The sequence below is a fragment of the Juglans regia genome, chromosome 12 (assembly GCF_001411555.2).
Source record: "Juglans regia cultivar Chandler chromosome 12, Walnut 2.0, whole genome shotgun sequence".
Lineage (NCBI taxonomy): Eukaryota > Viridiplantae > Streptophyta > Magnoliopsida > Fagales > Juglandaceae > Juglans > Juglans regia.
This window is the reverse complement of record NC_049912.1, coordinates 23,600,126-23,616,015: the sequence shown is the minus strand read 5'-3', so window position 1 is coordinate 23,616,015 and position 15,890 is coordinate 23,600,126. Positions and strand designations below refer to the sequence as shown.

The window sequence follows — 15,890 nt, the reverse complement described above, 5'->3', positions numbered from 1 at the left end:
ACAATGCAATAATAATAATAATAATAATGGTGATGATGATGGTGATGATAATGATCATAACGCTTAAACAGAGAGTCTATATGGGAGCTCTACTTCTAGAGGAGTTAACAAGTAAGAACGCAATCACATATGGTTCATCACACATTTGGGAGGCTTCACCGAAAGCAAGAAAAGAACAAAAAAATAATGGATGCTTCACCGAAAGCAAGAAAAGAATAAAGAAATAATCGACAACATTTACCAAGAAAGAAATGAGCTTACTTAGTTGAGAGAAGAGACTATCTAGTTCTTGGGGAGACCGAGATTGCGAGCTAAGTGTCTTCTTCGTTTTCTTTGGAATTTTGGAACCCTATGTGGTCACCATTTTCCCTCTTCGACTGTCCTTTTCATTTTTTTTTAATAAAATGCGCCACGTCAGCACTCTGCACAGGGACTCTACGTTCGTACGCCTGTTCGTAGCGAGATTGTAATTATTTATTTTGTGTCTCGAAAATTTATAATATTTGTTTGGTCCAATATTGTTAGGAGTAATGTGTAGGCGATTGAGTTTATTATTTTCTATCAGATCTTGATATTTATGACATCATGTGGTACTCAGTTTAAATTTTGTTTTCCAAGTCTTTGTTATAAAAAAATTTAAGTTTTTAAACATTTTTTAATTATAAATCAAGTTTTTGTCTTATTAGTGACGTGGAGAGTGAATTTTTTCCACTATTAGATACAATCCTAATTAAGGTGTACAAGTCCTACATACTTCTTTTAAAAAAAATGGATAAATCTAGTATCTATATAAAAAAAAATTATTTTTTAATGGTGAACTCAACTTTTTTCAGAAAAAGTGCACAAAACTTACACATGTTGAGTACTGTGGAGTCTGTTCCACACCGCTTGAGCGAAGTCATTAGCCGCTCAAGTGGAGACAAGTCTGAGAGTTCGCTCAAGTCCCGCTCAATAGTGAGCTTGAGCGAGACACAAACCCTAGAGTTCGCTCAACACCCCACTCGAGCCAATGTTGATTTGGCCATTTGCTTGAAGTGTGCTCAACAGGCCACTCGAGCGAAGAACGTAGATTTTGTAAATTAGGATTTCCATCGCCGTTTGCTATAAATATATTATATTAGACACGTCTTGCACGACCTTAAGCATATTTTGAAAGGGAACAATTGTCTAGTGAGTGTATATTGTGTGAGAGAGCAAAAAGCTCTACGAGTATGAGTTGAGATTGATTGATTGTAATTTCTTCGGGTTAATAAAATTTCTGCAACTCTGTGGATGTAGGCAATTTTTCAAACCATGTATATTGTGTGTCATGTTCTAGATTGTGTTACTTTTACTTTATTTGTCATCATTGGTGTGTGTGTTTTGCATAACATTTTACAACAATTGGTATCAAGAGCCAATGTCGGATCTAAAGAAGAATGATGGCCAGAGATAAAGTGATCGTACCTGGAATCGAGAAGTTTGACTGCACTAATTTTGGGTACTGGGAGATGCATATCAAAAACTATCTCTATGGGAAAAGGCTTCATCTTACACTGTTGGGAAAGAAGCCTGAGAGCATGGATGATGCTGAGTGGACCTTGTTAGATCGACAAGTTCTAGGGCTTATTCGGCTGACCTTATTCAGAACAGTGGCACATAATATCAGTATGGAAATATGGTGACTTTGTCAAGTATGTATAAAAAGCCGTTTGCGAACAATAAAGTATACTTGATAAAGAAATTGTTCAATCTGAAGATGTCGGAAGGTATGTCCGTAGCCCAACACTTGAATGAATTCAATACGATCACAAATTAATTGTCTTCTATAGAGATTGAGTTTGATGATAAGATTAGAGCGTTGATTTTGTTGGCATCGTTGCCAAATAGTTGGGAGGCCATGAGGATGGCTGTGAGTAGTTTAGCCGGTAAAACTAAACTAAACTATGACGACATACGTGACATGGTACTTGCTGAAAAGGTACGTAGGAGAGACTAGGGTGAGTCCTCGAATTCTGGATCAACCCTGATTATTAACAATAGGGGCAGAGGACATGACAGGTCAAACTCCAAGAGCAGTGGGAAGAGCAAGACGAGATCTAGGCAGCAGATTATGTGCTGGAGTTGTGGCATACCAGACCACATCAAGAGAAATTGCAGGAATCAAGAAAGTGCTGAGGATGATGCTGTGAACGTAGTGGCAGAAGAAATTCATGATGCCTTACTTTTTGTAGTGCATAGTTCGAATGATGATTGGATGTTGGATTCAAGGTCTTCGTTTCATAGCACCTCACATCGAGAAATCATGCATAATTATGTTGTTGGTGATTTTGAAAAAATGTATGAGGCTGATGGAGAGACACTGGATGTAGTGGGAGTGGATGATGTGCACATCACACTTCCAAACAGAAGCGTGAGAACTTTACAGCAAATTAGACATATTCCAAGTCTGAAGACAAACCTGATCTCTGTGGGACAGCTTGATGACAGCCGTTTTGCAGTAGCATTCTTTGGAGGAGTTTGGAAGATCACTAAGAGTGCACTGGTCTTAATGCATGGTAAGAGATCTAACTCTTTGTATTTAACATCAGGGTCCAGTGATGTGCAGGGAAATACTTCAGTACGTCTTCTAACTTGAAGATGGGAGCTGTGAGCTGCAGAGATAATATGGTTTGGCTGGAAATAATGACTGGTATGTGGAGGATATTATGTTTGAGGCAAAGGGTGATACAGTGGGCGTACGAGTCTCCAAGTGGGAGAATTGTTGAGTATTGTGGAGTCTGGTCCACATTACTCAAGCAGAGGCAAGTCAGAGAGTTCGCTCAAGACTACTCGAGAATGAGCTCGAACGGAGGTAAGCCCGAGAGTTTACTCGAGTCCCGCTTGAACGAGACATAAACCCTAGTGTTCGCTTGACACCCCGCTCAAACCAATGTTGATTTGGCCGTTTGAGCGAAGAATGCAGATTTTGCCAATTAGGATTTCCAACATTGTTTGCTAAAAATATATCATATTAGACATGTCTTGCACGACCTTAAGCATATTTTGAGAGAGAACAATTGTCTAGTGAGTGTATATTGTGTGAGAGAGCAAAAAACCCTATAGAGTGTGAGTTGAGATTGATTGATTGTAATCTCTTCTGGTTAATAAGATTTCTGCAGTTTTGTGGACGTAAGCAACTTGCCGAATCACGTATATTGTGCATCGTGTTCTAGATTGTGTTGCTTTTAATTTATTTGTCATAATTAATGTGTGTGTTTTGCACAATATTTTACAATAACACACTTTAAAACTACAAATATCATTTTTGAATTAAAAAACGAAGAAGTTGATATTGGATGGTTGGAGGAGAAGTCTGAACCATTTGGTTTAGTGAAGCTCTTGTGACCAAATGGCTCATTGCTTAGCTTGCTCACACTTATCCATTGCCTCCCTGATCGAAGTGAACCCATGGGCAATTGGCATGGTATCTCTGCTTTCAGCTAATTCTTTGAGTCGGTGGAGCATTAATTGCCTTAAGGTAATTATGTTCGGATAATGAATTGATCTTAGATAATATATTGAATAGTAATGAAAAAGTGATAAAATTAATAATAAAATATTAAATAATAATGAATAATAAAAAATAGATAAAAAATAATAATAAAATATTAAATATCCAAACAAATTAAGCAATTGGTTGATACAAGCTTCAAGAGTGCCACATCCACATCTTCAATACGTGATATATATATATATATATATATATATAAATCTGGAAAAGTTTTAGGGCAGTACGTGATTTCTCTATAGAACAATGGTATTAGTAAAAGAATTTTCTTTGAAAAAAGAGGTAAGCCGGCAGTGTTGACTTTTCTTAACATCATGATGATGAGCTGCATGCATGCGTATCCTATATTTAAGAAGAAACTTATGATGTTGTATCGGCACGGCAAATATATATTTAATAAAATAGCAATGTTGTATCGGCACGGCAAATATATATTTAAGAAGAAACTTATGATGATCAAACCACTTGGCAGACGTTGGCATTAATCCTATATTTGTTGGAAGATGATGGTATTCTTTTAATGTTTTTAATTCCTTGTCCCTTTCTCGGTGTACTCTGCTCTAGATTTTCTGATCTGTTGTGTACTAATTACTAGAAGAAATTTCAAGCTGCATAATTATTAAATTAAGATAAGACAATTAATATTTATAATTTATTCAGGCGGACGTACCAAAATTAAGATAGCGATCGAGCATGTATATAAAATAAACAAATGGTGGCCGGGAAGTACTGTGAAATAAATCCTAGCAGAATCCTGATCATGATCTGCATGCAGTTGCACTACTACTCTCACAAGGCATTGAGCAAATGCAAACATGAACATTGATCATCGCTCCGGTCGGCAGCCGAAATGGTCTGCTAGCCTTTTCGACTGTGAAGACGTGGGTACATGTAAATACTCTCTCTCTCTCTCTGTGTGTGTGACACATGCAGAAAGAGAAACACGTTTTCTGACCATCACCTTTGGCAATATTCTGGATCTTATTACTGGCGTTCTGAAAGATAAACTGATGAAATGATGATGGTGCAGGTTGCATAACATGCTGTCTCCCGTGCATCACCTTTGGCCAAATTGCTGAAGTTGTGGATGAAGGCCAAAGCTGTATGTGAAATTTCTTCTTCTTTTTATTCAACTCGTGATTTCAATACCGTGCACTCACAAATATATATATATATATATATATATATATATCATTATCAAGGGATAAAACTTCACAAAAAACGTATCAATTGCAGATGTATGGGATCGAACTTTTAAATCTCTAAATTAAGGCACTAACTCTTTAATCTTTGTTGTTGTTTCATGCATTTCACATAGCTTGCGTTGCTCAAGGCTTCGTGTATGGGTGTTTGATGCTGTTCCAATGCCACTGGGTGATCTCCTGCATGTATAGGGAGAAATTAAGATCAAAATTCGGATTACCGGAAGATCCTTGCTGCGATTGCTGTGTACATTTCTGCTGTGAACCATGTGCTCTTTGTCAAGAGCATGCAGAGCTAAAACACAGAGGCTTGGACCCCTCCATAGGTTGTACCATAATAATTCACACCAGTTTTCCTTTATTATAATCAGCAATATCATCAAACATTAGTATTTTAGGTTAATTATTAACGTTGTTTAATTAATTTCTTATCGTGTGCATGCTAGGTTGGATTGGCCCACCAAATGCTCCTCCACCTCTACAGATGCCTCCATCCATGTATAAATGAGCTCCTCTTTGGATTGAAGATCATCATCTGATGCCCACATCATGTCTCATTGCTAGTACTATCTAATAATTATGATCTCATAATGACTTGTATAATCATAATTAATTGGATAATGGTATATATATATATATATATATATATATATATATATAGTCCTAAATAACATCGCAATTAAGGCTGTTTGGAAAGAGACATGTACATTTTTAATACGCTTTATGTTGGATTATTGTGATTATCAATCCCGATCTGTTTAGTAGCTTAAAATAAAAATACTCATGATTGAGTTTCAAGCAATTAGTACTATATATACAACCAATTTCCAAAAACTTAATATTCTCTCTATAATTGGCTATGTCAAGATAAATTAATACATGATGTTTTATTTGTACCTTGTGTTGAACATAACAGAATTTGAGAAAATGCTTCCATACTTTTCATTGAATAGTGTAGTCCTTATATACACGAATGAATGGAATCAAAAAAGGAATAATAGTTTGTTACAATAACTATAGAGAACAATAAAGATATCTAGAACATTTTGTCTACGGTTCTTTTCCAGTATGCATATTAACCGTTTGATCATTTGTCTGCTTGTCATGTTGCTTGGGTATGCTACTAGATGACTCTGAGTTGGGTAGTTTGATATGCCCCCTCGAGTCCAAATGTGTGTCTACAACTTTTAGACTCAATCTAAAAAGAGAAAACTTGTCAGCAACAAGAGGTTTTGTCAATATGTCCGCAATCTAGTCATTTGAACTGATAAAGGAAACTTTGAGTGTATTGGCAGCCACTCTGTCTCTTACAAAATAATAATCAATATCCATGTGTTTTGTTTTAGAGTGATAGACTGGATTGGCCAAGAGATATGTAGCTCCTAAATTGTCGCACCACAAAATAGGAGCTTGAGATAACGAAACAAAAAGTTCTCGAAGAATAGTTTGTAACTAGATTACCTCTGCTGCAGAAGAAGCAATTGCCTTGTACTCAATGGAAGATCTTGCAACTGTTTGTTGTTTCTTGGAGCTCCAAGAAATTAGATGTTTGCCCAGAAAATACAAGCACCACTAGATGATCTATGATCATCGGGGCAGCCACCCCAATCGGCATCTGAATAGACTTTAAGAGTAAGACTGGATTGAGAAGAAAAGAATAAGTTGTAATTGATGGTGGCCTTCAAGTATCTCAAAATATGTTTTACAACACTCCAATGAGGGACTTTGGGAGAGTGCATGAATTGACACACTTTATTAACCGAGAAAGCAACATCAGATCTGGTCATGAAAAGATATTGTAGGCCTCTTACAATGCTACGATAGAATGTAGCATCATCAAAGTCAGGGTTGTCATGCTTAAAAAGTTTCAGTGAGGCTGCCATGGGAGACGACATTGGTTTGGCAGTAAGCATGTTAGTGCGAGCTAAAAGACTATTTATGTACTTCCTCTGAGATAGAACAATACCATTGGGAGTATAATCAACCTCAATTTCTAAGAAAAAAGATAGAGGACCAAGGTCCTTAAAAGGAAAAGCAATGCCAAGATCATGAATTAAATTGGAAATGGTGGATGGCTGTGAGGAGGTGATTAATATATCATCAACATATATGAGCAGATAGATTTTAGTGGCATTGTGATTCAGAATAAACAATGATAGATCAGCCCGAGATGCAACAAAGGCATAATTAAGGAGCCAGGAACTTAGTTGATGAAACCAAGCCCTAGGGGCTTGTTTAATCCCGTAAATGGCTTTATTAAGTTTACAGATATGATGTGGCCGATATTTATCAACAAAACCTTGAGGTTGTTGCATGTAGACATCCTCAATTAACAATCCATGCAAGAACGCATTTTGGATGTCAATTTGGCATAATTGCCAGCCATGAGAAATAGCAAGTGAAATAATTAACCGAATTGTAGAGGCTTTTACAACTGGTCTGAAGGTGTCCTCATAATCAACACCAAATTGTTGATGATATCATTTTGCAACAAAACGGACCTTCCGCCTTTCAAAGGACCCGTCAGCATGGGTTTTTGTACGAAAAACCCATCTACAACTAAGCACATTAGTATGAGGGATAGGGGGTACTAGAGTCCATGTTTGATTGTGGACAAGTGCATTATACTCATCATTTATCGCGTTCTACCACTCAAGGTACTTGATTGCATCAGAGAAGCTTGAAGGGTCATCTGGAACACCTGCAGAGACAGTAAGACAATATCGAGTAGGATACAACACAATACGATTAGTAAACCTTCGGGGACGAGATGAGTTTGTGAAGGAGCGAGTAATAATAGGGGTACGGGGAGGAACGAGTTTAGGAGATGAGAAATTAGCGAGAGATTGTAGAGAAGGATTTCGTAATGTGGTTGGAGAAGATATTCGGGAGGACTCTGGGGAGGATGTTCGAGAGGTTTCTGAGGGAGAACGAGAGAGCAGGTGGGAAGGAGGTGGGGAAGAGTTATGCGATGGTGGGCCTGGGCCTGGGCCAAGGAGTGAACCCAACGGCTGAGATGAAGATGGTAGAGGGCCCAGAATGGAGGGTAAGATAGGTAAGAAGACAGGCGTTGAGTTGGATGAAATATTGTTGGGTTTGGGCCGAGATTTGGACATGGGAAATGAATGCTCATTAAATTGGACATCTCTAGAAATATATAACCGATTGGTTTGAATATCCAAGCATTTGTAGCCTTTGTGGGCCAGGCTGTATCCAATGAAAAGGCAAGAGATGGACCGGAATTGAAGTTTATGAGAATTGTAAGGGCGTAAATTAGGCCAACACTCACACCCAAAGATCTTGAGAAAATTGTAATCAGGTTCTTTTTTATAGACTAAATTGTATGGTGATTTGTTGCCAAGAACCGATGTGGGTAAAAGATTAATAAGAAAAACTGACTTTTCAAAGGCTTCGGCCCAATATGAGAAAGGAAGAGAAGAGTGGGCCAAGAGGGCGAGGCCCATTTCGATTATATGACGATGTTTTTGTTCAATTAACCCATTTTGTTGCTGAGTGTGAGGGCATGAGAAATGATGAAAAATACTAAGTTGTTTGCATATAGTGGTGATGGGTTTGAATTCACCACCACCGTCTGTTTGAAGAGTAAGTAACTTGGTATTAAAAAGGCATTCAATAAAGGGTAAAAATGATGAAAAAATTTCAATGGCATCAGATTTTAATTTAATGGGAAATAACCAAGTGAAACGGGTATAAGCATCTACGAAGGAAATGTAATATTTATAACCATTTCTTGAAGTATGATGGGCTGGCCCTCATAAGTTAGCACATAACAATTGTTAAGGTCGTGTATAGTGGGCCTGTTTGAAGGAAAAGGAAATTGGTGTGACTTGACGAAAGGACATTGTGAACACTTAAAATTCGACTCAGTGGGGGAAAAAGGCAAGCACTTGGTGTGCAGTACATGAGAGACTAAGGAAAGTGAGGGATGCCCAAGCCGCCGATGCCATTGATCAATGGTGGTTCTTTCACCAATGTGAGCTGAGGGAGGAGATCAAGAAGACGCGGCATAGGGAAAGATGTAAAGGCTATCACGTGTCGGACCGGTGAGGAGGAGTTTCCCCATCTGTTTGTCCAAAAATGAGTTGAGTGAAATTCAAAGTAACAAGCATTATGAATGCATAATTGAAGTACAAAGACAAGGTTTTTAGTAATGGAGGGAACATGTAAAAGGTTTCAATGAAGAAAAGAAGAAGAGTTAAGAGTAATGGAAGAGTCACCGAAAGACTGAATAGGAAGACCAGTGACGTTGCCCACTCTAATTGTCTCACTACTTGCATATGCTTCAGAAGACACATTCAAATTAGAGAAATCATTAGTGAGGTGGTGAGTTGCTGCAGAGTCAAGATACCAAACCGAATCAGGTGATGGAGCTTAAGCCAAGTAATTGGCAGAGAAGGTCCTCGGGGTTTCATACTAATAGGAGTGGTTGAATCGCTGGCGGCATTCCAATGCAACATGACCTGCCTTGTTGCATACTTGCATATTGGGTGCCACTCATTGTACTGCTGCGATGAGTTAGAAACAGAGGGAGGTCGACCACCACGGCTATTGTAGGTGTAATGACCACGGCCACGCCTTTGTCTTCCTCAACGTGAGTAACCACGACCATGTTGGTCATGGGTCGAAGAAGAGAAATTAGCAGATGGCTCAAAGAGGGTGGGGGAAGATCTGGTGTTATGAGCAAGTCTGGTTTCATGAATAAGAAGGAGTTGGTAAAGCTCATAGAAGGAGAATAGGTCAGATTTGGTAGTAATGGAAGTGACAAAGGATTCATACAAGGGACCTAGTCCATTGAGCACGTATGTAATCAAGTCTTTGTCTGAGAGGGGAGAGCCATTGGCGGCGAGAGAATTAGTAAGGAGTCTGACTTTGCCAAAACAGTCAGAGATGTTTTTATCACCTCGGGTGAGGTTGGTGAGTTGAAACCTGACCTGGAATTCTTTGGCCTGTGAGTGAGAAGAAAACATGGAGGAAATCGAGGACCAAAGCTGATGGGTTGAGGTGGAAGATAGGACATGATTGAGAATAGATTCAGAGACAGAAGAGAAAAGTATACTTAGGACAAGTTGGTCAGTTCGACGCCATTTTTGGAAAGCAAGATTGGGCTTAGGAGCAATGGGGGTGGAATCTAGAAGAAATTCAGATGGAGGTGGGGAAGAGCCATCAACAAAGGAAAAAAGGTCCTGACCCCTTAGGTAGGCATTGGTTTGAACCTTCAACAAATAGTTATTTGGATAAAGTTTTGTGGTGACAAGATAAGAGAATGAAGAATGAAGGTTTGAGGGAGGGACGAGTGAGGAAGAGGAGGAAGCCGTGGATCAGACATTAGTCAAGAGGCTCTGATGCCATGTTGAACATTATAGAATTTGAGAAAATGCTTCCATGCTTTTCATTGAATAATATAGTCCTTATATACACGAATGAATGAAATCAAAAAAGGAATAAAAAGGAATAATAGTTTGTTACAATAACTGTAGAGAACGATAAAAGCATCTAGAACATTTTATCTACGGTTCTTTTTTAGTCTGCATGTTAACCGTTTGATCATTTGTCTGCTTGTCATGCTATTTGGGTATGCTACTAGATTACTCTGAGTTGTGTAGCTTGATACCTTGATCTTCTCTTCCCTTTTTATCCTAATTGTAGTTATATTTCGTACGTAATTGTAAACCTCACATGTTTTCTTGAGTAGAAAGAGGCTCCAAGTGTCATAATTTATACGTACGTACATAGTATCTATGCAAAAAGTAACTTTACTCGTCCAGAGACGTGACTTACAAACTTTTTAACTTCTTTTGTTTTTCCAAAATTTATAAAAACCAAAAGGCCATGGGTTTAGATATAATTAATTATAATATATTTTTAAGCAATATTCAATGCTATGGCTAGCTAATGGCAGTATCTATATAATGAAATGGCGCGCATTTTAAGGTTTAATCCAATCTCATACGATAGAATTAATATATGAGAAACGCTAATTATGATCATGAACATGAGCAAAATTAATTAAAGGTTAGTGCTTCCAAAATTATACTTTTATAATATTTAATCACAAATATTAACATATTTAAAAATTAAAAACCGCCAGTGGTGGTTCGACCACCACGACACCTAGGCGGCCATGGCCATGCACAGATCGATTAATCATTTGAACAATTAAAGGACATTTTGAACAATTAATCATTTGATCAGACCCTAAACCGAAGAATCATGATCAGCACTGTCTTAATTTCCTAGCCAACTTTGTTATAATTGATTATTAGAGTTTAAGGACAACTTGAACAATAATTCAAAAGATAACATATTTTCTTTAAAATAAAATTTCAGACCCTGCAAATTGCCAGCTTACAGAGGAAACACTGGACCCCATCTACTTCTAGAAATAAACTCTATAACTCGTTTACGTGTGGACATGATCGGGTCAATTTATACGTACAACTTGAAAGAGTGGATCGAGAACAAGCCCAGTCCAAACGAAAAAGGGAAAGTCGTCATGTTAGGTAGTAATTGCAAGGACTGACTAATTCGCATAAGGGGGAAAAACTTGACTGCCTTTTCAAGATCACAACCCATTATATATATTCTAAACATCACTAATCTAGAGAAAGCACCAGCTTTTTTGCAACATAATTGATTACCTGCTTAATTGGATTTCGATTCTTTCTAGTCATGGTTTCTAAAGCTTTTTCCCTCTTCTCTTTGATCAGTGTTCTCCTACTTGGTCTCATTCCCCTCCTTTCTCATGCAAGAACTCCACCAGGCTGGGATGATCGAAAAACATCACCCTTTGGGTTTCTCAACCATCTTCAGGGATGTCACAAGGGTGACAAGCTCAAAGGCATCCATGACCTCAAAATGTACCTTGAACACTTTGGTTATTATCGCCAAACCAAAAATAGCACCCATGCCAACGATGATGATTTTGACGAAATCTTGGAATCTGCCGTGAGAACTTACCAACTCAATTACCATCTCAATGCCACTGGGATTTTGGATGCTGAAACAGTATCAAAGATGATGATGCCTCGTTGTGGTGTGGCAGATATTTTCAATGGTACAAATCCGATGCAATCAAACAAGAAGAGACATCATCACCGCCATGACTCATTTCATGCCGTCTCTCACTATAGCTTTTTCTCTCCGGATGCTCCAAAGTGGCCTGCCTCAAAGTATCATCTCACTTACAGCTTTCTCAATGGAACCCCAGCTCAAGCCATGAGTCCCATTGCACAAGCTTTTCAAACATGGGCAGCAAACACTCATTTCACTTTCTCGCAAGCTCGAGGCTTTTCAAAAGCAGATATCACTATTGATTTTAGTAGGAGGGCGCATGGAGATGGGAATATTAATGATTTTGATGGACCTGGTGGAACCATTGCTCATGCTTTTGCACCAACGGATGGGAGATTCCATTACGATGCAGATGAGCGGTTTAGTATTGGTGCAACCCCGGGTGCATTCGACTACGAGACAATTGCTTTGCATGAAATCGGGCACCTTCTTGGACTTGACCATAGCTCAGTTCCGGGAGCAATTATGGAGTCTACCATCTCTAGTGGAGTAACCAAAGGCTTGCATGCAGATGATATCGCAGGAATTAAAGCGTTGTACAATGTTTGAGAATTGTTTAATTAGGATTTGGATTAATCTCGATCATTGGTGTGAATAGATTATTATAGAATAAGCACTTGCTACTTATAAAATAAACTTTCACGGTGATGGAAGTTTAAGCCAATTCTGTTTTGACAAGAAGAGGGAGCCAGAGAGGTTAATTAGCTCTGAAGATTTATGTCTTAAAAGTTAAGTTTGAATCTTATTTTATTTATTGAAATCAAATTTAGATAATCATGAGTACTACTTATGAGTATTTTGCTTGGACAATTCTAAGGTTCCGTTTGGATATAAGAAGTGTTTCATCTCATTTGATCTCATTATTATAAGTTTTTAAAATTCTCACACAAAATATAATAAATAATTTAATTTTTTCAAATCTCAAAACAATAATAATATTAAAAAATAATATTTTAATAATATTTTATTTAAATTTTAATTTTTAACTATTATTTTATCTCAACTCATTATTCAAACAGCACCTAATTCATGATCAAATGAATTGATCATGTGCTCTGTATGCTAATTAGGTGTATTTTATTTTCTTGAATGTTTACGTAAAATGAGTTGGCATGGTTGAGGAGACACATGTCAAACTTATGCTATATTATAAGTGTTTGAATAATAGAAATATTAAATGCTAATTATTTTCTTATAACAATTAAATTAGCAGAGCACCACCTAATTGGATGGAGGTCATGGATATCTTTGGGCCTGCCTCCCCTTTCAACACTCAAATTATTTCATTACTGATCTCTACTTGTAAGTACTACCTGGACAAAGAAAGATTGGGTATAAAACTGGTTTCTGTTTTTGGGGCACCAACAATAGCTAGGAATTGTTTTAAATTTTGGCCCAAATATAATTGTAAGCATGCTGTACACCTCGTGGGTAAATAAGGTGTCGAATTAATCAAGATGGCTTTTTTTAATACACTACAAGAAAAATAGACTTTTATGATTATTTAATTACGATGAAAAGATTATTTATGATCAAAACAGGCTCATTTTAGCTGTAAATAGTCATTTCGTTAGAATTAACTGGTCACAAATAAATAATTTTCTTGTAGTGATAAGATTTATAATATTTTAATCTCAATGGCTTTTTATTTATTTATAGTTGAAATGAGCTTAATGCTTCCGAGACTGCAGATCACCTTCATGAGATGCTTCCTTGAAACAGCCACAACCACCATATATATAATAATCAAAGAGATTATACACATGAATTATTAATACTTTTGGTTGTTGGATTCATTCCAGGAAGGAAGAAAATGCATATCATGCATGGTTATATGAGTGCCAGGAAGCTGCTTTTTTTTTTTTTTTGAACACTAGATAATCGATGACTCTGCGTGTCAAGTAGCACGTTTTTTCCAACTCGATCAGAAGTTCATGATAATTTCTAGGAACCATCGCAGATAGAGATCACATGCTCAGGGTTCAGCGCGCATCAATCTAATTACAAATTTTCGCCTAATTCTAAGTGCTAATATTAAGGGCAGGTTTGGGGGATGGGATGAGATACAAAATTCTCATCTCATCTCATCTCATCTCATCTCATCATTACACATTTTTCAAATCTCTATATAAAATATAATAAATAATTCAACTTTTTCAAATCTCAATTTAATTTTTTCAAATCCCAAAACAATAGTAATACTAAAATATAATATTTTAAACACTAAAACAAAACACAAAATTCTCATCTCACCCTCCAAACCTGCCCTTAGGGAAGAAGACAAATAAGAAAGAAACAACATACAATTGTTTGAGAGGTCAGAGGAAAAGAAGGAATATAATGAAAGCTGACACAGCAGCCACCTCATGGTAGGCTGGCAGGTGCAGTGAAGGGTCCAACACGCAACTACCAACAGTTGCAAGAAGATGATCATATAAAAGGGGGATGCCTAGACAAATTCAACTCTCTCTCAATCAGATCATCTTCTTCTTCAAAAACTCAAGAAAGACAACATCTTTAACAGGAAAAGCTCCAACCTTCTTTGTATAGTGAGATATGGGGAACCATGAGACTGTAAACAAATATATTATAATGAAAACTTCCCTCCCCAAACTCCCATGGATGTAGGCCAATTGTCGAACTACGTAAATCTTGATGTCCATCTCTCTTTACTTTCTCTGCACTTATTTTTCATTCACCGCCATGGACATCGGCATCGCCACCGTACAACCGCACCAGAACACTTTCAGGGACTCCAAACAACACCGATCAAGGCCTAATCAACTTAGCGGGCTGGGAATGAATCTTTCTCTCCCTTTGGGCTACTGATGCTAACAGACAACTTCAACTCTCTCTCAATCAGATCATCTTCTTCTTTAGAAAACCTATCAAGGAAGACAGCATCTCTAACAGAAAGAGTTTCAACCTTTTTTATACAGTGAAATATGAGGAACCATGAGACTGTAAACAAATATATTATAGTGAAAACTCTCATCCCCAAACCCTTGTGGACGTAGGCCAATTGTTAAACTATGTAAATCTTGGTGTCCATTTCTCTTTACTTTCTCTGCATTTATTTATTTTTAATAAGATTTATAATATTTTAATCTCAATGGCTTTTTATTTATTTAAAGTTGAAATGAGCTTAATGCTTCCGAGACTGCAGATCACCTTCATGAGATGCTTCCTTGAAACAGCCACAACCACCATATATATAATAATCAAAGAGATTATACACATGAATTATTAATACTTTTGGTTGTTGGATTCATTCTAGGAAGGAAGAAAATGCATATCATGCATGGTTGCATGAGTGCCAGGAAGCTGCTTTTTCTTTTTCTTTTTTTTTAACACTAGATAATCGATGACTCTGCATGTCAAGTAGCACGTTTTTCCCAACTCGATCAGAAGTTCATGTTAATTTCTAGGAACCATCGCAGATAGAGACATGCTCAGGGTTCAGCGCGCATCAATCTAATTACAAATTTTCGCCTAATTCTAAGTGCTAATATTAAGGCACTTGTGGAGGGACAAAATATCATAGCTTATAGTTGGGCCAGCCCACTATTAGGGATAAGAAGACAAATAAGAAAGAGACAACATACAACATTTTGAGGAATCGGAGGAAAATAAGAAAGATAATGGAAGCTGACACATGCAAGGAAGGCCAGCCACCTTATGGCAGGCTGGCATATGCAGTGAAGGGTCAAACACGCAACTACTAACAATTATAGGAAGATGATCGTATAAAAGGGGATGCCCAGAAAACTTCAACTGTCTCTCAATCAGATCATCTTCTTCTTCAAAAACTCGAGGAAGAAGCATCTTTAACAAAAAGAGCTCTAACCTTCTTTGTATAGTGAGAGCAAAGCAGGGTCAGATTTGCTTGTATGGATGGCTAATAATTATGGAAAATTATCTACTAAGAGTGCATGAAACTGTATTCGAGTAAGAGCTCCTAAGGTTAGACGGTCTGATTGTGTATGGCATTCTTGCATTCCAAAGAATATTTCTTTTACTATGTGGAAAGTATTCAATAATGTTTTAAGTGTGGATGATAAAGTAAG

General features: G+C 37.4%; 2 protein-coding genes across 2 annotated transcripts; both read left to right on the top strand.

The window, feature by feature from the left end:
• Window positions 1-4,344: 4,344 nt before the first annotated feature.
• On the top strand, window positions 4,345-5,239 carry LOC108980614 (cell number regulator 7-like). Its single transcript, XM_035683903.1, has 4 exons — window positions 4,345-4,420; window positions 4,560-4,631; window positions 4,848-5,057; window positions 5,178-5,239. The coding sequence occupies exons 1-4, from the start codon at window positions 4,345-4,347 to the stop codon at window positions 5,237-5,239; spliced, it is 420 nt and encodes a 139-aa protein (XP_035539796.1).
• Window positions 5,240-11,387: 6,148 nt separating this feature from the next.
• Window positions 11,388-12,372, top strand: LOC108980714 (metalloendoproteinase 3-MMP-like). Its single transcript, XM_018951714.2, has one exon. The coding sequence runs from the start codon at window positions 11,422-11,424 to the stop codon at window positions 12,370-12,372; it is 951 nt and encodes a 316-aa protein (XP_018807259.1). The 5' UTR covers window positions 11,388-11,421.
• The last annotated feature ends 3,518 nt before the right edge of the window (window positions 12,373-15,890 follow it).

Excerpts from the sequence above, each read along its gene's own strand:
- LOC108980614 (XM_035683903.1), top strand. The coding sequence starts at position 4,345 with ATGAACATTGATCATCGCTCCGGTCGGCAGCCGAAATGGTCTGCTAGC. Across the intron at positions 4,421-4,559 it reads CTGTGAAGACGTGGGTACAT|GTTGCATAACATGCTGTCTC; the intron begins GTAAATACTCTC and ends ATGATGGTGCAG. Across the intron at positions 4,632-4,847 it reads TGTGGATGAAGGCCAAAGCT|CTTGCGTTGCTCAAGGCTTC; the intron begins GTATGTGAAATT and ends CATTTCACATAG.
- LOC108980714 (XM_018951714.2), top strand. The coding sequence starts at position 11,422 with ATGGTTTCTAAAGCTTTTTCCCTCTTCTCTTTGATCAGTGTTCTCCTA.